Source organism: Puma concolor, chromosome A3, assembly GCF_028749965.1.
Source record: "Puma concolor isolate L17-30 chromosome A3, mPumCon1.1.hap2, whole genome shotgun sequence".
NCBI lineage: Eukaryota > Metazoa > Chordata > Mammalia > Carnivora > Felidae > Puma > Puma concolor.
The window spans coordinates 73,601,147-73,629,130 of record NC_141669.1 but is presented as its reverse complement, the minus strand read 5'-3'; the positions used below and the strand labels follow the sequence as shown (position 1 = coordinate 73,629,130).

General features: G+C 40.5%; 2 protein-coding genes across 6 annotated transcripts in view; one reads left to right on the top strand and one right to left on the bottom strand.

Annotated features, from left to right (window-relative positions):
- The window catches only part of LOC147582531 (uncharacterized), a 244,490-nt gene extending 219,187 nt beyond the window's left edge, over positions 1–25,303 (bottom strand). For 2 of the 3 annotated variants that reach the window (XM_086701148.1, XM_086701149.1), the window contains exon 1: positions 23,810–25,303. In XM_086701148.1, the coding sequence (XP_086557274.1) occupies positions 24,363–24,956 (594 nt within the window). In that variant the 5' untranslated portion in view covers positions 24,957–25,303 and the 3' untranslated portion in view covers positions 23,810–24,362. Of the gene's footprint in view, positions 1–3,928; positions 5,002–23,809 lie in introns of those variants that run through there. The other variant, XR_015249228.1, reaches the window with a different exon arrangement.
- Positions 24,554–27,984, top strand: part of FOXN2 (forkhead box N2) — a 68,306-nt gene continuing 64,875 nt past the window's right edge. The window contains exon 1 of one of the 3 annotated variants that reach the window (XM_025931923.2): positions 24,554–24,692. The gene's annotated coding sequence lies outside the window, so the exon portion shown is untranslated. Of the gene's footprint in view, positions 24,693–24,763; positions 25,934–25,982; positions 26,165–27,984 lie in introns of those variants that run through there. The other 2 variants (XM_086701147.1, XM_086701146.1) reach the window with 2 other exon arrangements.

Genomic DNA, 27,984 nt, shown 5'->3' with positions numbered 1-27,984 from the left:
CTAAAAGGGACTCGAGAGAGATCTTTCACCCTCTTTTTGCCATGTGAGGACACAATGAAAAGTCAGCAATCTGCAACCCAGAAGTGGGCTCTCACCAGAACCCAACCATGCTGAAACTCTAATCTTGGAATTCCAGCCTCCAGAACTGTGAGAAATACAGATCTTTTGTTTACAAGCCATCTGGTCTATGGTATTTGCTATGGCAGCCTAAACTAAGTAAGACAATACTGATGCATATAACTAGCTTTTATCTATTCTATGTCAAGACACAACCCAAGTTATATATATAGACATTTCTGCTTATCCTACAGATGGTGATGGGCAAGCTTAGGTGCTAGGAATGATAGAATCTTAGCAACACAGGTAGGCAGGAAAGAGAAGGAAGAGAATAGTTAGCTGAGGGTGGAGAATAGTGATCAGGTTAACATTTCTGCCTCTGCCCAATCCCACCTGCCAAAATGAATCGGATTATAACTGAGTTGTTCTTCTCCTTAGAAACAGGAATATGGCCACTGGATATTGTACCATATTGAATTATCTGCCCCAGGCACTGGCCTGCCTGTACCAATCCTAGCTTTATTTTCCTCCCTGCTGGTTTGTATTCCTAAGGTCTCATTTATTCATTCATCCATCCATCCATTCATTCAGTAAATATTTATTGAGATTTTAATATATGTCAATTACTATTCTAGGCCCTTGCAATATAACATAATATAATAATGTTATATAATGTCTCTGTAATGTAGTTAAAAAAATTTTTTTATTTATATAATTTTGAATAAAAATACTATATTTATTTTGGAAAATGGAGGAGAATATAAAGAATAAATTTTTATCCATATTCCCAATAAATACTATTAAGCATTTCACTGTGTATCTTTTCAGCTTTCTTTTTACCTCTTCTAATGTTTTTAAATTGAAATATTATGGGCATACAAAATATTAGAGATTGACAAAATAAGCATCTATGTGCCCATTACACAGTTTAAAAAATAAAATATTACACAAACTGCTGAAAACAAGAACCACCCTGAGGATTTATTGCCATCCTCCAGAATCCAGTGCCACATTCATAATGGATTCTTAATGATGTTGGTGTGCTGTTGATAGAGGGAAGGCACTTTCCTTTCCCTCCCATGGAGAGGTCAGGTCACGTTCCTGGAGTGACTTTCTAGGAATAGCTAACCTCCCTCACTTTGGTAATAATCCAGTTAAGATGCAGATCCACCCACCTGTTGCCCCAATAATTTCATTCCTCTGTACACAACCTGGAGGAACTCCCTCACATGTGCTCTCACTTTTCTCTTACATTCCTCTTCTTAGTAAGTTCTCACAGCCCACCAAAAATCACCTCTCCTTTTGTCAGCATTCCAGAAATTCTACCGTACCAATTAATTATTTTGGACTCCTAAATGATAGGTATTATAAGTCCCTTCTCCATTGTAAGGGAGTTTACTAGGCACTTTGTCCCACAACAGAACAATCTGATGCAAACCTGTTGACAAGGTATATAGTAGGTGCAGTGAAAAGGACACTCTTCCATCTAACCAGGACAATCTTACCAGCTGGGCTGAGGGACTTAGTATTTGATGTGCCATAAAAAGAAATAAATGTTTCTCTTGGCCAATTATTTACTGTCATTAAATTACTTATTCTAATTAAATAATTGTCCAGTAAAATGTATATTTTAATATGCTATATTACATATTTATATACCTATATATCCATATATCTATATATCCTTATCCTGGTATGCATTCTTAGTCCAGTTGGGCTGCTATAATAGAACACCATAGACTGGGTAGCTTAAACAACAGAAATTTATTTTGCACAGTTTTGGAGGCTGGGAATTCCTAGATCAAGGCACCAGCAAATTTGGTGTTTGGTAAGGAGTTACTTCGTGGTTCATAGATTGGTTGTTTTCTCACTGTGTCCTCACTTGGCAGAAAGGGAAAGGCAGTCCTCTGGGGTTTCTTTTATGTCATTAATCCCATGAGCCCTTATGACCTAAATCCCCTCCCAAAGGCCCCATCTCCAAAATACCATCACAGTGGGGATTAGGTTTCAGCCTATGAATTTTGGGAGAACACAAACATTCAGTCTATAGTACATACAGAAAACAATGGTGTTATTGTATCAGAAATACCCTGCCTCTCTATACAGTGAGTGTGCTTTTTACTATAGGCCTTCTTAAATATTTTCAGTTACTTCAGAAAAACATGTTATTACTTAAAATATTGAATTACATTTTTTAATAATAAAAATCTCAATTACCAGTAAGACTGCCATCAATACAGTCCCGCATTAATTTCCTTCCCACGGGTATCCACATCAAGGTAAAAGTTTTGCACAGGAGGCTAGAAAAGAGCTGGGTTGTTCTGAACTAGTTAATTTGAAAAAAACTATTAGAAAGCCTCAGCCATACTTTTACTTATCAAAGTGGAGCAATTCTAGATCACCACAGGACCCAGGTAACCTGAGACTAAGAAAAAAGGAATCATTCATTAGGAGGCGTGAGAAATGTCTTAGGGTTGATTTTGTTTAAATGCCAAAGTGAATTGATCATTAGCATTTGCGAGAGCTGTGCAAATAACACCACCTAAGGGGCTAAACCAACAAGGGATTGTTTCAAAGCAATTAATTCACTTCCAAGCTTCTTGTATTAACACCACCTTATTTCCCCAGTGTAGACATACAATTTGTCTTAAAAATAGATCCAAAACTGTGATATTCTGCCAACAAGATTACAGGGGTGAAAGAACAACCCCCTAGTCAAATGCAAATTGTAGTCATATTAGTATGCTAATGAGCTAAGTGATAAACTGTGGGTCAAATTTCCCCTTCTTCAGCTTAAACCGCACTTGAAAAGGCTTATTTCTAAATGTTTGGGAAACCTAGGATCAGCAACAATTAAGGTTTATAACATGAACGTTATCTGTTCAGCAGTATGAAAAATTAATAGAGAGGACTAAACTAAAATGAGACATAATTCTTCCTAATGATTTGTAAGTTAATGGGAATGATGGCTTCAGGGAAACATATTTAATTATTCTAGATTTGGAACGAAGTCTTTGCAAAATTCCTTATTTTACAATTTTTAAAAATTAGGTCTGTTTTGTCTAGTTGAAGGAAATTTAAGGAGAAGCCTTTTTTATAGTCAAGAAAAAAAATTGAAAGGAAATAATGGGGTTTGGGGGTTTCAAGAAAAAAAAAGTTGAAAGGAGATAACATTTTCATGAGAAAGAATGTTTAGAGAGGTCAGTTCTCTTTCTTGACCATGTATCAAAGAAGACTTTCTGGATTGAACCTACACCCATCGCCTGATTTCACCTTGTCACAAAATAGCTTTGTGCTTTTATAGAGTTTTTCTACAGATATTCATTATCTTTTAAATGTTCATGTTCATTTTATAAGTTCCTTAAAAATCCAAAGCAAGTTGGATTATATTTTCCAGCATCCAGATCATCTCCTTGCCTGCATGGCAGGCTGGAGAAAGCCAAGGGAAGACCCCAAAAGGCCAGGAAGTGTGGTGGAGAGAGACTGAAAATGGGGTAACATAGATAGTCCGACACATCCCACATCTGTGTGCTCATGTCCAGCTCCACCCTCTGACACTTCCACAAGCTATGTAGCCATGGGTAAGTTACCAAATCTCCCTGGGACTCAACTTTGACAATGGAAAAAGGAGATAATAAAGCTTTAGGTCCAAGGCAGTGATCCCAACTTGGCTGCACAGTGGAATTACCTGGAAAACTTTAGTAACGCTGATGACTGAGTCCCACTCCCAGACCTTCTAAATTTATCTGTGTGGTTGTTACAAGGGGATAGGGACTTTTTAAAAACTCCCTAAGTGATTGAAATGGGCAGATAAAGTCAACAGCCAGCACTCTAAGGGTGTTACAAGAATTAGTTAAAACAAAAACAGTACCTGACAAGTAGTAGGTCAAAAATTATTTGTTTCCTTTTATCTGTAGTTGGTTTTTCTATGTGATGAATGATAGCCGTGTTCGATCTTAGCTGGAAGCTAAGAGAGAATTCAAAGATTTCTTTTATTTTTTTTTAAACTTTTTAAATTTTGAAATAATTTTAAACTTGAGTTGCTATTCTCCAAGATTGATTCACCAATTGTTAACAATTAACTACATTTACTCTATGACTCCTCTGCATTCTTTATACACATATAATTTTTTTTTCCTTAACTCAGAGGTAGCTGCAGAAAACATGTGACTTTACCACTAAAGAGCATGTATTTATTAAGAACAAGGGCAATCTCCAACATATCCACAGGGCAATTATGTGGAAAATTTAACATTGATACTATTATCTAATCTACAATCCCTATGTAATTTCTCCAATTTCTCAATAATAACCTTATGACATCCTACCATGCCCTACCCTCCCACCCTTCAGGATTCAATTCAGAATCATGCACTGCAGTTGGTGTCATGCCTTTTTCATTTCTTTTAATCTGACATAATTCCTCTGCCTTTCATGATTCCTGATATTGACAGTTTTTGAAAAGTACAGGCCAGCTATTTTGTATTCCATGCCATCTTTTTTGTAAGTATACAATTTAATGATATCTGGTAAATATATAGAGTTGTGCATCTATCACTACAATCCAGTTTTAGAACATGCCCATCATCCCTGCAAAATTCTGCTTTCCCCACTCAAACCCCCAGCCCTGGGTAACAACTTATTTGCTTTCTGTCTCAATAGTTTTGCCTTTTCAGAATGTCAAGTAACAGAATTATACAGTATTGTATCTGGTCTTTTATGTCTGACTTCTTTGACTGAGTCTGATGATTTTCAGGTTTATCCATTTATAGCATATCTTGGTAGTTTGTTCCTACTTTATTGTTGAATAGTACTGTTGTATGGATATACCACATTAGTGGGCAGCTTCTAAGATGGCCTTCAATAATCCCTACCTTCTGGCATTCATGCCCTTGTGTGGTTCCTTCCCATTGACAGCAGGCTGGACCTATTGACTTGCTACTAATGAACTGAATGTGGTGGGATGTCATTCCTGAGATGAAGTTATAAAAAGACTATAGCTTCCCTCTTGGGGGCTCTTATTCTCTCTCTCTTGAATCCCTTGCTCTAAGCTGCAGTGTTGTAAGCAGCCCTACGGAAAGATCCATACGGCAAAGAACTGATGTTTCTGGCCAAAACTAATGAGAACCTGAGAAACATGGGGAAGCATGGAGGCAGATACCTCCTCCTTGCAGTCTGACTTCAAATGAGACTGCAGCCCTGAGCAGACCTTGGCTGTAATCTTGGAGGGACTAAACTAGAGTTACCCAACTAAGAAAGGTCCAGATTGCTGACCCACAGGAACAGTGAGAAAATAAACATTTGTTGTTTTTAACCACTGCATTTTGGGGTGACATGGACATAGCAATAGATAACATATCACATTTTGTTTATTCATTTACTAGTTGATGGACATTTGGATTGTTTCTGGGTTTGGGCTCATATGAATAATATTGCTAATGAACATTCATATACTTGTCTCAAAGACTTTTCTTACAGCACCAACGTCACTTGGCTTGTACTATTCTTATAGTTTCCCTACTTAAAGCACTTTCTTACCTTGTCAAATAGAATTGTACAATCTACCACCTATGCCTTGCAGTAATATTTTAAATCAGGACACAGTGTGTTGGAGAAAATCATTAAAAAATCATTAGGTTTCAAACTATACAGAGCACTAACTACTTCTTGATAGCCAGAGTATTCATATTTCAGGATATTAAAAAATAACTTGGGTTGGGGGGAGCTCCTGGGTGGCTCAGTTGGTTAAGTGTTCAACTCATTTGGTTAAGTGTTCAACTCTTGATTTCAGCTCAGGTCACAATCTCACAGTTCATGGGACTGAGCCATGCCTTGGGCTCTGCACTGACAGCATGGATCCTGCTTGGGAATCTCTCTCTCTCTCTCTCTGTCTCTCTGTTTCTCTGTCTCTCTCTGTCTCTCTCTCTGTCTCTTTCCCTCTGGTCCTCTCCTGCTCACACTCAATCTCTCTCTCTCTCTCAAAATAAATAAATAAATATTTAAGAAAAATTAAAATAATAAAAATAAAAAACAACTTGGGGACAACAGTGATCATCTGCTTAATTTTATATAGATACGTGTATGGGGTAAAGGGTAGTTCTGCGCCCTGGGAGAATTAAGCTCATATTCTCTTTTTCTACTTCCCTATTCTCTAAAGCATATATCTCTTAGAAAAAAAAAAAAAACATTTTTAATCTACTATACCTGCAAAGTGGTACCTGTATTCCTTTAATTCTTAACTAATAATATAGTCACCATGACTATGTTTTCAGGATTTTCTTTGCATAGCTAAGATATGGACCGATTTCTAATAGCATCTAATAAGCCCTTACCATGTGCCAGTCACTATTCTAAACCCTTCATATGCATTACACTGTATTTAATCTTTACAATGATCTTAACTGTCACAACTCCCTAAGGTAGGTACTCATAACAGGGTGGTCCCTTTGCACAATTGTAGAAGATGCCATTCATGTTGTAGTTTATATGAATGCCTGGAATTATATAGCACTAGGCTGCTTGTTGTTATTATTTATTACATTCTCTACTCAACAGATGAAAAGGCACAGAAATGTTAAGTATCTTGCCCAAGCTCACCCACTTTGTAAGTGGCTGAGCTAGGATCTGCATCTAGGTTATCTGGCTGCAACCAGGGCATGAACTCTTAAACACTGTACTCTTCTGAAGAATCTTAACTTGAGGTTTTAAAAAAAGTCATGTTAGATAGGGTCATTTTAGATCATTATTTCTAGGGCATTGTTTCACAAGGAGTGATCCTTGGACCAGAAAGATCAACATCACCAGGGAGTTTGTTAGAAACGTGAAATATAATGTCCCAGTCCCATCCCAGACATATTGAATGAGAAAGCCTAGGGTGGGACCCGGTAGTGTGCACTTTACAAACCTCCCGCTGGTTCTGATGTGTGCTCAAGTTTGAGAACCACTAAGTTTTAGGAAATAACTTAGTTTTTTTAAAGAAAGGATAAAAAAAAGGAAAAAAATAATTAATGGTATTTAAATTTTTTTATATTTGCTTTAGAGCAAGTTTTATTTCAAGTAACCTACTCACATTAGTTCACATGTTTATTATACTCTTGATCTATGCTATAAAAATTAATAACCTCATAGAATTCAAGAAGGAGGCAAGGGTGAGAACAGGGCAGTCACTTTCTTCAGTTCCCCTATGAAAGTGAGGTAGCTGCCCATTCCCTAGGTTTCTATCTCCTCTTTCAAATGTTCAAAAAGGAAATTAAAAAAAATTTTTTTAATGTTCATTTATTTTTGAGAGAAAGAGAGAGACAGACAGACAGAGCATGAGTGGGGGAGGGGCAGGAGACACACACACACACACACACACACACACACACACACACACACACACACAGAATAAAAGCAACTCCAGGCTCAGCACAAAGCTCAACACAGGGTTCAAACCCACAGACTGTTGAGATCATGACCTGAGCTGAATGAAGTCGGACTCAACCAATTGAGCCACCCAGGCACCCCCAAAAAGGAAATTTTTATTGATCTAGCTGTGCAATGGGGTACATTCTTTTGGGCCAGCCAAGTATCTACCCATAGCTTCCTTGCCTGAGTCTGGGACAGGGGTGAAGTCACATAGTACACATAGGCCAGAAAGGCTCTGTTATGATGGAGACAAGTCAGAATGTTTTAGAGGGGAGGATGGATGAAATCAACGATCTGCATCTCTGACACACAATTTATGTTTTAAATAATGTGGTAAATATAAAAAGAATGCATTCATTCTATCACATTTGTTAATGAACATGTGGCACTTGATTTTCTTAATTGGTTTGGGAAAGTATGATATGGGCGTGGCTGGAGCAGAAACCCAATGCAGAGCAGCAATGAGTGATGTTCAATACACTTCTCCATCAAATGGTAACACAGATGCTGAAGTAAATAACAGGAAAAATTCATTTGTCAGATTAACTGAATTAAAGTTGTCATTTTTTTCTCTTTAAGATCTGAAGATATTTTTCAAAAGAATATGAAATGCAGTATTTGCTTATGAGAAAATATATCCAATGGTAGTTCAGACTTGTTCAAAGTGGTACCATCACTAGCTGAATTATACATTGTATCTAGCTATTACCTGAACAACGCATAACCTTTCAACAAATCCTGGGTACTTCTGCCTGTCCTGTTTCTATCACATTTGCATTCTTCCCAGCCACAGCAGATTGGATCAAAGGTAGACATCTGACCAAGGAGAAACAAGCCATTTCAACCAATTAGGTTTTCTATCTCAATACTTTGGTGGCTGAGGCACATTAATGGTAGAGCACTAGAGTGAAGATCTCTAAAATCTTGATACTGAGAGTCCTGAAATGTATTGATTCCTCTCTTTCTTGTGGCTTAGTTGTTCTCTGTTCCTTTGTGGACTACGAAAGTATTTTTATAATGCAACTCCTTTGACATGATTTTTTAAAATTTTTATTTTTACTTATTTTTGAGATAGAGAGAGAAAGCACAAGCTGGGGAGGGGCAGACAAAGAGAGGGAGACAGGAACCGAAGTGGGCTTAGTGCTGACAGCAGAGAGCCTGATGCAGGGCTTGAACGCACCAGCTGTGAAATCATGACCTGAGCAGAAGTCTGATGCTTAGCCGACTGAGCCACCCAGGCACCCCTAAATGATTTTTTAAAATGTTTATTTATTTATCTTGAAAGAGAAAGGGAGAGAGAGAGCACAAGTTGGGGAGAGGCAGACAGAGAGGAAGAGAGCGAATTCCAAGCAGGCTCTGCACTTTCAGCACAGAGCCTGAGGCAGTGCTTGATCCCACAAACCAGTGAGATCTTGTTGACCTGAGCCAAAACCTACAGTCAGAAGCTTACTCCAATGAGCCACCCATGTGCTCCTATAATGCAACTCCTTAAAAATAACATTCTTAATGATAACCATATAGATGGAAAAATCTATAAAGAATAACAAAAAAATGATTATTTCCAAAAAAGCGGCATGACAGTTACCTCTAAAGTGGAGTGAGGGAGATGTTTGCAGAGAGGGGAAAACAAAGGTCTTCTAAGGTATGGAAATATTCTATTTCTTAGACTGGCTGATGGTTACTTTATAGTTATTTTTTCATATTGATATATGTGTATTTTATACATTCTTGTTCTATAAGACACAATTTCTCAAAAGGGAAAAATAATTTTTACTTGAGCAATTCAGTAGGTTTCTATTCCTTTCATGCAAACATGTTCCAAGACTCATAGTTATTAAAGATGCTTTAATAGTAGTAGTATTCATTAGGAAAAATACAGAGAATATGTGTGTATGTGTTTAAAGCATGATTCAAATACCATTAAACTCCAGGCTTGGAAGAAAACTGAGAAATTTTCAAGTTAGTTGAAGGTTTTTCTTTAATAAAGATAAAACTGGGGGCTAGAAAAATTAAATAACTTGCCCATTTTCTTCTTCTAATTCAGAATTCTGAGTTCTTTCTACCAAGCAATACCACTTCCCTAATATGAGAAGAGATAGCAATCATATGAGTAAGAAATGCATATTTCAAAGTTTCAATTATTTTTAATGCTTATTTTATTCTTAGTCGACTTGACTGGCTCTGAACTGAAAATAAATTATCCTATGTAATATAATATCTATACATAAGCAACATTTTATATCATGATTGCTGGATATCAAGAACATCCAGAAAAGAAATTACTGCAATTTAAAATGGAATTTTACTGACAAGTACTAAATTTTCTTCCCTGCTTATTCATTTTAAATCATATTATAAACTGAATTTAATGATAGAGTGATTCTTATGGGCATAGGAAAAAATTGCTTCCCCTTTGCTAAACCCATCAAAGGTAACTGAAGATTAATAATACTATGTGTTGTAAAAATTGGCTTATTTTCACTAATGGAAGACACATCACCACTCAGATGTTATAGTCTGTTACTTGGAAAAAAGAAGTAGAATGCCTACAGACAGGACCGACCACATTATTTGCAGGGTCCAGTGAAAAATGAAAATATGGTGCCTTGTTCAAAAAGCAGAAAAAGTGCCAATGCAGGGCAATGCTAAAAAGATACTAAAATATAAAACCGTTGTCTTTCTTCTCTCAACTCTTCTTGGTGTGTTTAATTTGCTACTTAAATCCCTTGCACAGGGATATTTTCAGGGTGAGGGCAGCTGCTCACAGGCACCTCAGGGCCCCATTCCATGACTGTGTACACTCACCATCCACCAGCTTCCAGGGTCACCTCTCGCTAGCGGCAGGACCTATGTGCTGTGCCCTGGTCAGGGGCAGGAAGTTAACCTCCCTTTGCATGGCTCATCACCCTAACCCATGGCAGATAGGCAAGACTGTCATCTCCACACCTAAAATGTTGCCCCGTGTCAACCTTGAAGAAAAAATCTGAACATATTCCAATCCCTTCAAAAGAAAATCTACCCATCAAATATTTATAGGCAATGTAGATTCTACAGAAGATTTTGTAAAAGAGCCAAGGGAAGATTTTATAAACCACAGTGAATAGCACACAACTTTATTAATGCCCTCCTCTAATTTGTCTTCTTTCTCTTGTTCCATGGTGGGAGGAGTAACAAAGATTCATCATTTTCCATAGAGAAGCCAACTCCCAAATCTTCTGTGCATCAGTACTATTCTTCCCTTTACTGCATTAGTGCCAACCTGAACTACAACCTGAGGAGTGTCTCTTAGCCAGTTTGTAAGACCAGGCAGTCCTAAAAATAATGGCTAGTTAGACATAAAAGTTGTGCTCTGTGAACAGATTGGGTATGGCTGAGGACTAGCAGGGGATGGGAAATGGCAACATGGGCAGCATTGACTCTTAGCTGAGGAAATGTACACATCAGCTTAAAGTAGAGTTGTATTTAGGACATTTGGGGGTTTTAGCATAGCACGAAGAAGAAATTGAAGCAAAGAGAAGTACAAAGAAAATGGAAAACCCCCAACTCATGTAATCATTGGCTTTGTTAAATTACTGTGAATTTGTTTAATCTTTGTCCAAATAATAGTGTGTAACAAACACACATACAACTAGCAACCACAAAACTAATCAATTGACAAATATCTTTTGAGATATATGCCAGGCAGTGTTCTAGATGCTTAGCACACAGCAGAGAACAAAAGAAAGATTGCTATTCCTGTGAAGTTTACATTCTGGTCAGGGGGACAGATTTAACCAAAACATAATAAATAAGCTACCTAGTGTGTTAAAAGGCAATGATTGCTATGGGAAAGATAAAATACAATAGGGAAAGGGGATTAGGATTCTTGGGACATGATTGGGGGTAATTTGCAGTATTAAATAAGGAGGTCAAGGCAAGCCTCATTGTGAAAGTAAAATTTAAGCATAGACTTAAAGGAAGTGAGAGAGTTAGCTAAGCAGATATCTGGATGAACATTCCAGGCAGAAAGCAAAGGTCACAGGGCTGGGTGTGCCTGGCACTGTTAAGAAAGAGCAAGGAGGCCAGTGATGGTGGTGGTGGGGTTAGATCTTATAAAATGCTGTGGGTTATTATAAGGACTTTGGTGTTGCTTTGAGTGAAATGGGGAAGCCATTCAAGAGTTTTGAGATGAGGAGTAACATGAACCGACAGATTTTAAGATCAATCCCGGCTGCTGTGGTAAGGAAATACTGCCTGGGGGAAGGAGGAGAAGCAGGGAATTAGGAAGTATTAAAGTCATTTAGGTGAGAGACAGGACCCTGGCTTTGAGCAGGGTGGTGGCAGTAGATGTGGGGAGGAGTCAGATTCTAGACATATTTTTTATTTTTAAATTTTTTTTAATTTGTATTTTTTAACGTTTATTTCCTTTTGAGAGAGAGACAGAGAGAGAATGCCAGCTGGGGAGGGGCAGAGAAAGAAGGAGACACAGAATCCGAAGCAGGCTCCAGGCTCCGAGCTGTCAGCAAAGGGCCCAATGCGGGGCTCAAAATCACCAACTGTGAGATCATAACCTGAGCCGAAGTTGGACATTCAACTGAGCCACCCAGGCGCCCCCATATTTTTTTTTTTTAATGTTTATTTATTTTTGAAAGAGAGAGAGAGAGAGAGAGAGAGAGAGAGAGAGACCAAGCATGAGCAGGGGAGGGGCAGAGAGAGAAGGAGACAGAGAATTCCAAGCAGGCTCCATGCTGTCAGCTAGAACCCACTGTGGGGCTCAAACTCACGAACCCCATGAGATCGTAACCTAAGCCGAGATCAAGAGTCACACACTTAATCGACTGAGCCACCCAGGCACTCCTAGCCATATTTTAAAGGTAGGAACAAAGGGAGCCAAAGGTGACTCCAAGGTTTGGGGCTTGCACAATCAAAAAGACAGAGTGAAGCAATTGACCATAGTTACTAAAAATGCCTGACTCTAAATGCAATACTACTGTAGAACAAAAATTTGTATTTGCTATAAAATAATTTGGAATCTCCTTAATACTGCCTTCCCTAAACACTTACCTTATTTATCAGAAGTCAGTTTCACGACTGTAGTGTTTAATTTTGAATAAACTCTATTTGCTAAATGGCCTATTGCTACAGATTATCATTTGTTTTATTGTTTTAGCAGTGGAGAAGGAAACAGGCTTCTCTAGCTTCTCTTGTGCAATCCTTTTGGGCAATTTCAAAAATTGAAGTAGGTTGACTTTTTAGATGTTGTTCATTTAAAAAATAACATTAACAGCAGCTAGCATTTACTGAGCACTTATTCACCAGGCCATGCACTAAATTGTTTCACATACATTGGCCTCACAGCACCCCTCTGAGGCTGGAATTACTTTTTTCATTTTAGACATGGAGAGGTTAAGAAAATGTTGAAATATTTTGCCTGGGCTAGTTAGTCGCAGAGCCAGGATTCTAACCCAAGTCTAGACTAGAGCTTTTAAAAACTGTACAAACTGTCTACTTGACTGTTATGTAGGGAGGGACCAGAGAAGGGGTATGGAATTGCAGCACTATTTTGTCCCTAAGAATTATTAAAGCTTTAGGGTTTCCTCTATCTTAGTCTATTCGGGCTGTTGTAACAAAATACCAAAGGCTACGTGGCTTGTAAATAACAAATACCTATTTCTCACGATTGTAGAGGCTGGGAAGTTCCACCATTTGGTGTCTTGTGAGAACCCAATTCCTGGTTCGTAGTCACCCATCTTCTCACTGTAACTTCCTATGATGGAAGGGGTAAGGAAGTCTGGTGGCCTCTCTTTTGTAAAGGCACTAATCCTATTCCATTGGGCTTCACTATCACAACCTAATCATATCCCAAAGTCCCACATCCTAATACCACCATACTGGGCATTAAGGGGGATATAACAATCTATAGCAGCCTCTTTTGTTAGTGATCAGTATAGTTTTCAATATGCCTATGTTTTAACTGAGTTTCATTGGTCACATTCTAAGCCTTAGTTTCCCCATCTTTGAGGTAAGGGATCTAGACTGAGGATTTCCAGGTCTTTAAAAATTTCAACTCTCTCAAGGCAAGACATATCCTATCACTATCAGGGATTCATTGTAGAAGTTCTCAATGAGGTAGAAGTTAAAGAGAGCCTGGAAGTTTGGCAGAGCCTGGCCCTAAAGGTTCTGATAGTACTTCTGCTCCTTCCACTAGATCAGTGGTTTTCAAACTGTGTTCCCAGAGGAACGCTGGATGAAAATGCCTGGGCTTTTCCAGTACTTCTCTGTTTATCAGCATCAGCCCATTTTCTTTTCTTTTTTCTTTTTTAAGTTTATTTATTTATTTTGAGAGAGAGTGCGAGTGGGGTAAGGGCAGAGAGAGAGGGAGAGAGAATCCCAAGCAGGCTCCAGCTCTAAGCTGTCAGCACAGAGCCTGATGCAGGGCTTGAACTCACGACGAGATCGTGAGTCAATATCAAGAGGCAGATGCTTAACCAACTGAGCCACTGAGACTCACTCAGTGAGTCACTCACTCACTCACTGAGACTCACTGAGTCCCCATCAGCCCGTTTTCAACCAGAATAAGTTCACTCTGATCTATTTTATAGAGTTGGGTTCCATGTTAAGATTTCATTCAAATAAAACAAAACCGCACAGTTCTACTTTGAGTTGTCTGAAACTGCCATTCTAATTGTTTCTTATACTTTAATGTGTATATGAACCACTTTGGGATCTTTAAAAATGCAGAGTCTGGGGTGCCTGGGTGGTTCAGTCAGTCAAGCCTCTAACTTCGGCTCAGGTCATGATCTCGTGATTTGTAAATTCCAGCTCCGCGGTGAGCTCTGGGCTGACAGCTCAGAGCCTGAAGCCTGCTTCAGATTCTGTCTCCCTCTCTCTCTGTCCCTCCCCTGCTCTCTCTCTCTCTCTCTCTCTCTCTCTCTCTCTCTCTCACACATACACACACCCACTCTCTCTCTCTCTCTAAAAAATAAAAATAAACATTAAAAAATGCAGATTCTTATTCAGTGAGTCTGGGGTAGGGCCAGGGATTCTGCATTTCTAACTCCTGGTGATGCCAATGCTGCCAGTATGCTGGGCCTGAATATAGCAAGGACCAAAATGATCTCTAGAGCTTTAAAAACTCTACTCAACCAAAAAGACTCCTTGCTTATTTTCCTCAGTATGATCTTAAGTTTACCAAAATGGTAAATTCTAGATTTCATCTTCTCCTACTCCCCAAGTTTTAGTCTGCCTGACTTTGTCTTTCTAAATATCTGTCTCATTATCTCAATGCTTCTCTTCTCTCTCTCTTTTGAAAGGTAAATATTTAACTTTTTGGACACACATTTAAATATCTTTCTACATACAGTGAACATTGTGCCTCAGCCAGTTCATCTCAGCAAGAGCTAACTATGGATGGTCTGGGAAATTTGCCACAAGTGAGTTATTTAAAGGTAGTTATGGTGACATTCTCTTCTAAATTTAGCATCTTAATGAACTTCTCCAGATTAAGGAGTAACTGTCTTGCACTCTTCCACCCTTTGTGTGAAAAATTTAGTACATACTTGAGACTGACTATTTTCTTTCCTGTGTTAGAGACTTCAAACATTTCCTTTCTCAAAATACTTCCTCAGCTGGCTTTTCCCCACATTATCCTTTTTCTGCAGAGGGGGAAGAGCTTCGATTACCAGAGCTGTCTTTCCCTAACCCTCTACATAGCCCTATGTCTCCACATCCAACTATCCAACGCAGGGGTCAGCAATCTTTCTCTTAAAGGTCTAGATAGTAAATATTTTCAGCTCTGTGGTCCATAGGTTCTCTGTTGCAACTACTCAACTCTTCCCTGTAATGTCAAAGCAGCCAAAGACAATATGTAAATGAATGTGTGTGGCTGTGTTCTGTTAAAACTTTATTTACAAAAGTGGAAGGCAGGCCAGATTTGCCACCCACCCCTCCCCCACCTCCAAGGCTACAAGTTTGCTGACCCCTGATCTACATGCAAGTTGAAACTGAGCCAGTCAGATTACAGCTCCTGGGAATTTGGAATTGGGACTGGGAAACTGAGTTAAGTAATAACTATGAGTTGCTAAGCAGGAAAGTTGGGCAAACTGGGTGGAGCCCAGAGATGAAGAGCTGGGGCCACTATTTGGGGCAGCCATCATAACGTGCTGGCAGACAAGTAAGCAGAGAAGCCAGTTTGCAGGGGAAATGAAGCAGACATACAAAGAAAAGCTCAGACTAGAGACCAGAAGATGAGAAAGGGTGAAGGAAAGTTCTTGTAATGTTGGCTGTGCTTCCCACAGTTTTGTCTCATATAATCCCTGCCTATTTTTATATTTGTTCCTCCTTTACTTTAGCCAGCTGGTATGAGTTTCTGTTTCTTGCAACCAGATAACCCCTAAGTCGAGCAACCTTTTATACTCCAGACATTCCAAATGACAGATAGTTCTCTGACATGAACAGTCATGCTTTCACACAACTGAGGGTTTGCGAGGTGTGGTTCCACTCCCCACCCCAACACTCTCACTTCTCCATGTATTTTTCTTTCTGCACATTTTGCTCAGGCATTATCGCCTGTGGCTGAATTAGGACTTGGTTCCCATTGCTCCTTATGTAAAACTCTATCACTGCACTTTTAATGCCACATTACATTTTCTGATTTGCTTGTCTATAGTTATAACTATAGCTTTCATCTCTATGCTAGGTACAGGGCCTGGTACATAGCAAGAACTTAATACAGACATAAAGGTACACAATGGTAAATATATCTCTAACACAGGGATAGGTTCTAAACACCCTGAAGGCTCAGGATCCTCAGATACCCCTTCCAGCTTCACGAGCCAAAAGAGAAATAATATAAACTGATAAATTTATTAAGATGTAAAAGACTATAGAAATATACTCAATATGCTTTTGTACTCAACTTTGCTAATAGTATTGTTCAAACATATGTTCTCACTGAATTTTTTTGTCTATTTTATCAGCAGCTGAATATGTTAACATCTCCCACTAAAATTGTTGACTTTTTTTTTTTTTTTTTTTTAACGTTTATTTATTTTTGGGACAGAGAGAGAAAGAGCATGAACGGGGGAGGGGCAGAGAGAGAGGGAGACACAGAATCGGAAACAGGCTCCAGGCTCTGAGCCATCAGCCCAGAGCCCGACGCGGGGCTCGAACTCACGGACCGCGAGATCGTGACCTGGCTGAAGTCGGACGCTTAACCGACTGCGCCACCCAGGCGCCCCAAATTGTTGACCTTTTTATTCTTCCTTATAGTTCTGTAATTATTGCTGTATGTGCTATGACATTATGTTATTAGGGGAATATAACTTAGATTTTTAAAAATCTTCCTGGCAAATTAAATCATTATCATTATGAAGTCTCCCTTTATCTCTATTATTGCTTTTTGTGTTATAGTCTACTTAATCTGATATTAATATAGCTATTCAAGTTTTCTTTCAAGTATTGTATGGTTTAGTTTGTTTCTATCCCTTTTCTTTCAACCTTTCTGCATTTTTATATTCTAGATATATCCTTTGTAAACAGCATGTAGTTTTTGATTTTTTTGTCCAGTATGACAATCTATGCTAGGTCGTTACATCAACTGGTGGCCCCAGATTTATCAACAGCTACTAATACTTACATTCTTCTGTAGTTCCCTCCCCTTGACTCTGGGATTGGCTTATAATTTGCTTTATTCAAAAGAATGTGGCAGAAGTGACAATATGCTGGTTCCAAGTCTAATCCTTCTGGAAGACTCAAGCTTGTGCATAAGAAGTTTGCCTATTCCCCTGGAGAGACTATGTGGAGAGGAAGAAGTCATGGAACTACTTACACAAAAACCAAAGAATTCAATTAACAGTGAGAACCAAGGCCCCATACATATGAGCTCAGTAAAGCTGGTCCAGCTAATCTCCAGCTATTGGAGCCATCCTGCTGAGGTGCCAGCCATGAGAGTGAAGCAGCTATCTGGAATGTTTCAGCCCCAGCAGACATCACCCAGAGATGAGATGAGCCATTCCCTTTGGATCCTACCCAAATTCCTGACCCACGGAATCATGATATATAATAAAATGGTCATAGTTTAAAGTTACTAAATTAGGGGTAGATTGTTAAATAGCAATAGGCAACTAAAACAAATTTTTTCATTAAATTAGTATTTTTTTTACTGCATAGTGTGATGGTTAATTTTATGTGTCAATTTGGCTAAACCACAGTGTCCGGATATTTGTTCAAACATTATTCTAGATGTTTCTGTGAAGGTGCTTTTGGATGAAATCTACAATTTAACTAGTGAACTCTGTGTAAAGCAGTTTGTGTAAGCCACTCCATAATGTGAGTGGGCTCATTCAATCAGTTGAAGGCCTTAGGAGAACAAAGATTGACCTTCCCTGAGCAAGAAAGAATTCTACCAGCAGACTGCCTTTGATCTTGAACTGGAACTCTACCCTAGGTTAACCTGCAGATTTTGGATTTATCAAGCCTCCACAATCACTTGAGCTAATTTCTTAAAAAAGTGTCTCTCTCTTTGTGTGTGTGTGTGTGTGTGTGTGTGTGTGTGTGTGTGTGTGTGTACGTCCTGTTGGTGCTGTTCCTCTGGAGAACCTTGACCAATAACCATAGTCATACTATTCTCTTAGTGATTATTCTAGAGATCACAAGATACATTCTTGACTTATCAGAGTCTACTATTAATTGTAACTTTTTTCCATCCTCGTAGATGATGAACAGATTTTAGAATACATGATTCCATTTACCTTCTCCTAACATATACACCATTATCATACATTTTTAAATACAAAAGACATTACTATTATTGGACTATATAATCAATGTCAATATTCATTTAGATTTACCCACATTATTTATCTTTTTTTCTTAAGTATGCTTCACACTCAGCACAGCCCAACACGGGGCTTGAACTCATGACCCTGAGTTCAAGACCTCAGCTGAGATTAAGACACCTAACCACCTAACCAACTGAGACACCTAACCAACTGAGCCACCCAGGCACCTCATTACCCACAAATTTGTCATTTTAATTGATCTTAATTTCCTCATGTATCTCTAACCTTATTACAGCTGGGATCATTTTCCTTCTGCTCAAAGAATGCCAGTGTGAATCTGCTGGTGACAAATACTCTATTTTGTTTGTTTGAAAATTTCTTTTTTAAAAAAAAATTTTTTTTAACATTTATTTATTATTGAGAGACACAGAGCGTGAGCAGGGGAGGGGCCGAGAGATGGAGTGACACAGAATCCTAAGCAGGCTCCAGGCTCTGAGCTGTCAGCACAGAGCCCAATGCGGGGCTCAAACTCACAAACCGCTAGATCATGACCTGAGCCGAAGTCAGACACTTAACCAACTGAGCCACCCAGGTGCCCCAGCGACTAAAAACGTATTAATTTCACCTTCATTCTTAAAATATTTGCTTTTGATCTTTTAAAGTTATTGAGCCATGGGGCGCCTGGGTGGCTCAGTCAGTTAAGCATCTGACTTCGGCTCAGGTATTGATCTCGTGGTTTCTGAGTTCAAGTCTGGCATTGGCCTCTGTGCTAACAGCTCAGAGCCCGGTCCGTGCTTGGGATTCTATGTCTCCCCTCCTCTCTGCCCCTCCCATGCTCATGCTCCGTCTCTCTCTGTTTTTCAATATAAATAAACGTTAACAAAAAAAATTTTTTAAGTTATTGAGCCACCATTTTTTGGCTTCAAACTATTCTTTATAAAGTCAGTCGTAAGTCTGATTATTGTTTCTTTAAAGATCAACTCTTGTTTTCTCTAGTTATTCTTAATATTTTTCTCTTCGTCTTTGGGTTTTAGCAATTTTTTCATGACGTATTGATGTGTCAACTGTATGGATTAGAAATATATATATGTAGGGGCGCCTGGGTGGCGCAGTCGGTTGAGCGTCCGACTTCAGCCAGGTCACGATCTCGCGGTCCGTGAGTTCGAGCCCCGCGTCAGGCTCTGGGCTGATGGCTCAGAGCCTGGAGCCTGTTTCCGATTCTGTGTCTCCCTCTCTCTCTGCCCCTCCCTCGTTCATGCTCTGTCTCTCTCTGTCCCAAAAATAAATAAAAAACATTGAAAAAAAAAATTTTAAAAAAAAAAAAGAAATATATATATGTATATATACATGAATCCTCCAGGGGTTCATTAATTCACATATTATTTCTGCCCAATACTGTCTTTCCTTTCATTCTGAAATTCCATCTATGTGCATATTAAACTTTATCATTGTATCTTCTATGTGCCTTCCCTGTGTTCTATATTTTCCACCCTTTTTCTTCTGACTCATTTTGCATAATTTCTTCTCACTTATCATCTAGTTCACAAATTCTATCTTTATCTGTGTCTAATATGCTGTTATAGCCATCAGTCCTTATTTTCAGTTATGGCTGTTATAGCCAATAGTCCTTATTTTCAGTTAGTGAATTTTTTGGTTCTAAAATTTTCATCTGATCCTTATTTTCAAGTTTCTAGTTATCTGTCTAAATTTTAATCTTGTTCTATTTACTTATACATAGAAATCATTGTTATTTTTATTTATTTTATTTTATTTTATTTTATTTTTATTTTATTTTTGAGAGACAGAGAGACAGAGCTCAAGCAGAGGAGGGGCAGAGAGGGAGACACAGAATCCAAAGCAGGCTCCAGGCTGTGAGCTGTCAGCACAGAGCAGGATGCGGGGCTCGAACCCACGGTGAGATCATGACCTGAGCCGAAGTCGGATGCTTAACTGACTGAGCCACCTAGGCTCGCTGAAAGCACTGTTATTTTTAAATCTGTGTCTGATAATTTCACTTTCTGAACCCCTTTAGTTCCGTTTTTTGTTATTTGTTGTTTCTGTTGTTTTTCTTATTTCTTTGTGTGACTGATTATTTTTGATTGTGTACTAGACATAGTTTTTGCAAAATTATACAAATGATTTGAGGCGTAGAATAATATTACTTTACTCCAAAGAAAATTTCAGTTTGCTTCTGCCAAGGGTTTTGGGGGCATTGACTTAAAGGAACTACCCTAATCCAATCTTAGGGTTGAGATGATTTGAAATGGAGATGATGACCTTTTACATCTAGGAGGTAGCCATTTGGATTCCCTGTCTAAAGCAAGTTCAACCAAGTCATCCTCCTTCCCCCTTTGAACATTCTGAACTCTAATCACTAAACCCCATTCCTTTTTTTAAATTTTTTTTTTCAACGTTTATTTATTTTTGGGACAGAGAGAGACAGAGCATGAACGGGGGAGGGGCAGAGAGAGAGGGAGACACAGAATCGGAAACAGGCTCCAGGCTCTGAGCCATCAGCCCAGAGCCCGACGCAGGGCTAGAACTCACGGACTGCGAGATCGGGACCTGGCTGAAGTCGGACGCTTAACCGACTGCACCACCCAGGCGCCCCCTTTTTTTTTTTTTAATTTTTTCACTATCCCCCATTCCTATTCATACTCTCAGCAACCCTCAGATCTTGGGTTGGTAATTTCTATCTTGTTAGCTCTCTAATACCTTTGAGCTGATAATTTTAATATTTTGTTAAGTTCTTCCAGTGTCGTTAGTAGAAGGATTGGTCCAAATTATTGCCAATACCAGGACTTACAGAAATGTAGGTACTATTAAATATATCTAGTTGTTCTTAGAGGTACATTGAAAAAGATCCTCAAAGGAAAAAACAAAACAAGACTAGACTATCATCTGCAGTTCCATCTTTTTAGCCCCAAGTAACAGACCAGTACTTATAAGGCTGTTGTATCTTAGTTCCGGTATCTTGTGATTTGAGAAAAGTTACTTCTTTTATCAACAAACATTATTTTCTTTAACTTTTTTAATATTTATTTATTTTTGAAGGGGGGGGAGAATGAGAGAGAGAGAGAGAGAGAGAGAGAGAGAGAGAGAGCATGAGTAGGGGAGGGGCAGAGAGAGAAGGAGACACAAGAATCCAAAGCAGGCTCCAGGCTCTGAGCTGTCAGACAAAGGCCAATGTGGGGCTCCAACTCATGGTCTATGAGATCATGACCTGAGCTGAAGTTGGACACCCAACCAACTGAGCCACCCAGGCACCCCTACATTATTATTATTTTTTAAATATTTATTTACTTGGAGAGCAAGAGAATGAGAGTAAGCAAGCAGGGGAGGGGCAGAGAGAGAGGGAGAGACAGAATCCCAAGCAGGTTCCATGCTGTCAGCACAAAGCCCGATGTGGGGCTTGATCTCACAAACTTGATCTCACATGACCTGAGCCAAGATCAAGAGTCAGGCACTCAACTGACTGAGCCACCTGGGTGCCCCGTTAACAAATATTATTGGCCATCACCTCGGTCCCAAAACTGTTCTAAGCAATTAGACTATAAGAATGAAAGAGATATGGGCATTGACTTCAAGGGTCTTGAAGTCTACATTCTTTATTGGCAAACTGGTTATTTTTAGAATCATCAAGTCATGATCAAAGAGTCTTTGTTAAATATATGTAATACAATAATAAATACATTTAAAATGTAAATGTGTATATTTGAGTTCCTATCACTTTTCTGTGTAAATATGAGGGCATTTCAAACAATATGTTTTCTAATGTATTTGTCTTCCAGTAAAGTTTAAAGTACAAAAGTATTTTGGAGAGGGGTGCCTGGGTGGCCCAGTTGGTTGACTGTCTGACTTTGGCTTAGGTCATGATCTCATGGTCTGTGAGTTAGAGCCCTGCATTGGGCTCTCTGCTGTCTGCACAGAGCTCTCTTCTGATCTTCTGTCCCCTTCTCTCTTTGCCCCTCCCCCACTGGTTCTCTCTTTCTCTCTCTCAAAATAAACAAACTAAAAAAAAATTTTTTTTAAGTATTTTGGAGAATGAACAATACAAACTTCACAGGAGATCTTAAATGCCAGGATCCTCTTTTTCCTAAAGAGTTAAGCTCTGGTTTCACAGCCTTTTTACTCTTGTAAACTCCTGGGTAAAGCTACTCACTCTGAATCATCATTAGTTTTAATCACAGCTTTTTCTTGAGAGGTGTTCAAAGTCCTCTAAAATAGCCTTTAAGTATACAAGTATCCCTGGACTCTGAACTAAGTGTGATAGACTTCCTAAGAGACCTGAGCCTTACCTGCAGAGATTACTTAAATGTGCCCAGCCTGTCTACTGAATCAGTCATAGACAGGACCAGTAGAGAGATGTTAGTGGATGCCAATGCAGTATTTTCATTATTTGACCTTATACAAGTTACATAGCTGTTCTGGATTTGCTTTTGTATCTATGATAAACTGGGCTCCTAGATGACATGTCTTGAAAGTATGTATTAATGCCAACTCTCAAATTCTGTGATTCTTCTAGAGTTGAGGAGGACTGTTTGGTCACCTGAGTTTAAAATAGATGAGAAGGAAAACTAGAAACTAAAGTTCAATATATCAAATAAGATACTATTACAATAATCTGTAGGGAGATGAAGACCCATATTATATTAGTGATCACCATGGTCAGCAGATATAAAATAAGACAAAGGTATGAGGAGACTATGGCTTTCCAGAAGCCACCTCCTCTTAATCTTCCCTTCCTTCTTTGTTCCCGTTCTACTGCATTCTTCCTCCAGGAACTTCCTTCAATTTGTCCACATGAGGGGGCAACAGTGATTGCTCTGAAGGGAGAAAATGAAGCGACTCTTGCTTCTATAAAGCATATAGTACATTTGGCTTGTGGCCACTTAATCTAAGTGCAGTTATGAGGCCTTTCAGACAGTGTAATGAGAAACAAATGGAACTAGCAGAGGATTTTGGACAAATCATATAGACACAGTATTTTCATCTGCGGAATGATGCCTATAATTAATTCTGTGTCTCTGTCATCCCCAGAGCTTGACTTGCTTTATTGTCAGTAGGCAGCTTGTTTCATGCTCAGCTTACTTGACTCACAGCCCGCACACAGTGAATATCCAGTTAACATTCATTGTTCAGGAAAAAAAAAATGAACCTTGTATGCATCAGTCCCTGCGCAGGTCTCTTTCACACACGTTTACTTTTAATCTGTTCAGCACATTTGTGATATAGGTATCACTACTCTACTTTTTAAAGATGTGGATAAAGATATTTAGAAATTTAGTGATCAGGATCATAATTTTAGTAAAATGGAGCCTTAGTTCTGCCTCTTATTTCTGTCAGATTATTTTTCTAAGCCTTGGCTTCCTTCTCTGTAAAGTGGGAATTTCTAAGAGTTAGGACAGGGTTTGTAAATTTAGCAAAAAACAAAACAAAAATCAGGAAGTTCCCAAATGGAACATTCTTTTATTAAAAAATTATTCTACATTTACCTGAAATTCTGACTTTGGGAACTCCTGTATATTTTATTTGGCAACAGTATCTTAGCATTATGGTTATGACAATGCATGTAAAGAACTTACCTCAGTCCCTAGCACTTAATGAGGGCTCAGGAAATGCGATGCTTATTAAATTTTGGATCTGATTCCAAAGTCCTTTTTTTCACCACAAACACGCTGAGCTCAGTTTCCACTTAAAATTTCAGTGAAGCGAGTGTGATATCACTTTAAGTTCATATTAATGCTTTACCGCTTCCTACAGCGCTTTCAAAGCCCGACCCATGGCGGAAAGCTCTTGGGGAAACCCACAGAAGCTCTGGCTGTTGGGGGTCGTCGCTGCAGTCCCAGCACAGGCTTCTTCAGCCGACCAGCCGGGAAGGCCACCCTGGCCCCGCCCCCGCGCCTTCTTGGCCACTCAGCGGCCGCGCCGCGCTCCGCCACACTCCTATAGGTCCTGCCGGGACAGGCGAGGCCTTTCCATTTTTCCCGCCTTCCCAGCCCCTCCTCAGCCCGAAACCGGCACTGGCCCACCACGTCTCCGCCCTGCCTTCCGTGCGAACCCCGCCCTTCCGGACACCGCATCTCCCTTCCTTCCCACCCGCAGTTCAGCAAGGCCTGCGAGGTCCCGGGCCCGCCCTTAGGTAGGAGGTGGGAGGAGATACCGGGAGGCGGGCCGAGCCCCCTCCGGAGGTGGCCGCGAGAGGCGGGGACTGGAGGGAAGGGCGGGGCTAATCTCCTTGGCGCCGCGTTGCCATGGCAGCGGGGGAGGGTGCAGGGAGGGGGAGGAAGCGAACGGGAGGGGGATGTGGTGCTGCCGCGGCCGCCACCGCAGCTGCCGCTGCCTGCTCTTTGCCGCGTCTTCCCGGAGGCGGCTGCTGGAAGCCGCCGGGAGCAGCTGTGGTGCTCTGCCATATTGTGTCTTCCCCTGCCCGTTCCTTGCCTCCCCGCTGCGGCTGCAGAGCAGACGGTGAGTTCCCGCGGAGTAGCGCCCTCCTGGGCGGGCGCTGCCGGGCGTCCGCGCTCCCCGCCCCGGCCCGCGGCAGTGCTCCCGGGCGCGGAGGCAGCGCGTGCGGCCGGCTCCCGGCGTGGGGCGCGGAGGCGGCTGTCCCGTGACGCGCCCGGACATTTTTGTCCTGTGAGGAATTGGCGCCGGCACGGGGTTCTCCCCTGCGCGCGGCTTGAGTCCTGTGTGGGTTCCCGGGGGGTGTCGAACTGGGGAGCGCGGCTCCATGAGGGTCGTGTTAGGAGGGTCGAGTTAGGAGTTTTTCGTGAGAGGTAATGACCGCCTGGGAACGGGTGTCGTCTGGCGGAAACCGCTGCGAGGGGTGCCGGCTCTCCGGGAAGGTTCGGAGGTGGCCTCGGGCACGCTTAGGGCTCAACTCAGGGCGCATCTGCTGTTAGAGGAAGTGCCCCAAGCCCCTCGGGAGTGTGTGCGGCGCCCCCTACCCCGCCTCGAAGTGGAACGAGACGTGCCGGGCGTGGAGTCCTGGTCCGGCCCCAGAAGGACTGGCTGGGCCCAGCCAAGGAGTGCCCAGGGAGGCGCCTGACGCTGCCTGGAGTGAACTTCAAGCCCCAGGATTGCCGGGCGTTCGGGGGACAGGGGCGGGTCCCGGATGTAGGGGTGGCCGACCCCGGCACTCTCTGGCCCCTCCTCCAGCGGGCGCCCTGGGGGCCTCTCGAGGACGCTGTCTTGGTGGGGTGGGAGTTCTAGGGTTTTCAGCGCTGCAATATGGACACTTCCTTTTGGCTGCTTCTCTCGGGCCCGTGGTTATCTCTGTCCTTGTATCTTTTGTCGGGGAGGGGGGTGGGGTGGGTGAGAGGTACTGAGGGCCTGTGCGAGGCTCTTCAGCCTTCTCGGTTCGCCCCACCAAAACAGCGGCGAGTCTGAAAACCCCGGAGGACGGGGGCAGTCAGGGGAAGGAGGCCCCTCTGAGTAGTCCTTCATCCTCCACTCTTACTCAACTCCGCCCCTTTTACCCCTTTGCAGAATGCCTGTTTCCACCTTAGCTCGCGGGAGTGAGAGTAGCGAATTCAATGGGGTATCACTCTCGGGGTCTTCTTGGACCTGATTTCTGCTTTAAAGTCTCCTTAAAAGCAGCCCTTGTACTCCGTTCTCACCTTACAGGAAAAAAGTCTTAGCGTGCAAAAAAACGGCACGGTCTTTCTTCTACCCCAACTCCGAGGCGGAGGGCGGTTATTTATTTCCAGGTTAGTTTGTGCTGTTTCTCCTGTCTTCCTTCTGATTGTGACAGCCACGTGGCCGGCTGACTGTAAGAGAGTGCCCTAGCGCCACTAGGTCTGTGGCTTCACTGGTAGGCAGGGGCTTTGTAATCGTGCTGTAGCCTTGCATCCACATTTGTTTTTGTGTTTTCTGAGATGAGGAAGTGGAAAAAAGCTGAACTGTTCACGTCTATCTCGTCTATCTCTTCCATCCGAATTGTAAGACTTATCTCTGTTTCCTTGAAGTCCTTGTAGGGTATATATTGACGTTTTTGCCTTCCTCTGCTGTTTGATGATTCATCTGTAAAATCTCAGCAGTGTTAGGTACCAATGAAGGAGTGGTGGGGAATAGAATAGTACATTATGGAGTTTCCCAACTCTGGAAAAACATCGTTTGTATTTAAGAACCATTAGTGAGCGGTTCTAAAGCAATCAGAAATAATCACATTCTGGAGTATTTCTTTTTGAGTTTTAGAAAGTCTTATTTTTTTCTTTTTATATGAAAATGTGACCTGAAAGGATATAGATAAATTATGAGTGAAAATACTTGTTTAGGGATGAAATAAGTACTCGTATGTGTACTTTCTTAAGCTCTTTTTGGAAAAGTATGAACGCTTAATGTGAATGTTAACATGAACAGATTTTATTTTAATGAGTGAAATTAATTTTGAGAATATATGAAAGTAAAGGGTCAAAAGGTTGAACATTCAAAAATCCAAATTTTTGGGGCGCCTGGGTTGCGCAGTCGGTTAAGCGTCCGACTTCAGCCAGGTCACGATCTCGCGGTCCGTGGGTTCGAGCCCCGCGTCGGGCTCTGGGCTGATGGCTCAGAGCCTGGAGCCTGTTTCCGATTCTGTGTCTCCCTCTCTCTCTGCCCCTCCCCCGTTCATGCTCTGTCTCTCTGTGTCCCAAAAATAAATAAAAAACGTTGAAAAAAAAGATTTAAAAAAAAAAATCCAAATTTTTGTAGAATTTGGAAAATTTTAGAATTTAAGTGTAATCCATGGATACTAACATCATTTTGTGAATGCTTTGGTGGATTTGAATTATTCCTGTAACATATGTTTTTATTTGAATCAGTTTTACTTGAATATTGCTAAACCACAGGAAGCATTTAAAATGTGTAAAAGAATTATGTAGAGAAGTTATAGCAGCACTATTTATTAGAATTTAATTAAGCCATAACAGTGGTTCTCAATCAATGAAGTTAATAGATAAAAAGATTGGAAAGGCTTCAGTGCCAAAAAGATAATGAGATTGAGAAATGACTATTATGTGCTGACCACTGAGAGCAATGCTTAGTTGAGAAAGAAAAGTAAATGTGGTGATGAAATGCCTATATAAAACAGGAAGTACTGAAAACATATGCTGTAAGATAACGACATTATTAGTTATGGGATCTATCGAATGAAACTTTAAGAAGTGCCATCCAAACAGGACTTGTTCTTGTGGTAGCTTATTGCTTAGCTATCATTGTGTGTGTGTGTGTGTGTGTGTGTGTGTGTGTGTGTGTGTGTGTGTGTGTGTGTCGCTTTTAGATTGTTGTCTTTTTAGTAAGTAGGTTTTACATAAGTGCAAAAAGTCCTCCAAAAATAAAGTTTTAAGGGCCTAATGCTTTGCTGATTTCTTAGGAAGAAATGGAGATCTTTGATTTGATCCTTATTCTTTGATTGAAGAGACTAGATTAACACCAGTGAAAATTTAAGAATTTACTGTGTGAGAAGATGTAATTAGGAGTTAAATTGTATACTGCAGGCAAGTGGTATAAGGCTTAAAAGGAGAAGGAACCTAGAGGGTTTAAGTAGTTAGGGGAGGCTTCTTCAAGAAATAAGGCTCTTGATTTCTAAAGTTTAACATGTTACTCCCATTGGGTTAATCTTTCTGAAAATTGTATCACTCTCATGTCAAGCATGAATTGTATTACCCTTAGGTCAAGTATGAATACCAAATTTCTTCTCAGGACTTTTCAAACTTTGGTCCTTGTTTAATCCCATCTTATCTTCCACTAACCTTCAGGAACTGTTCTTTATTCACTACTT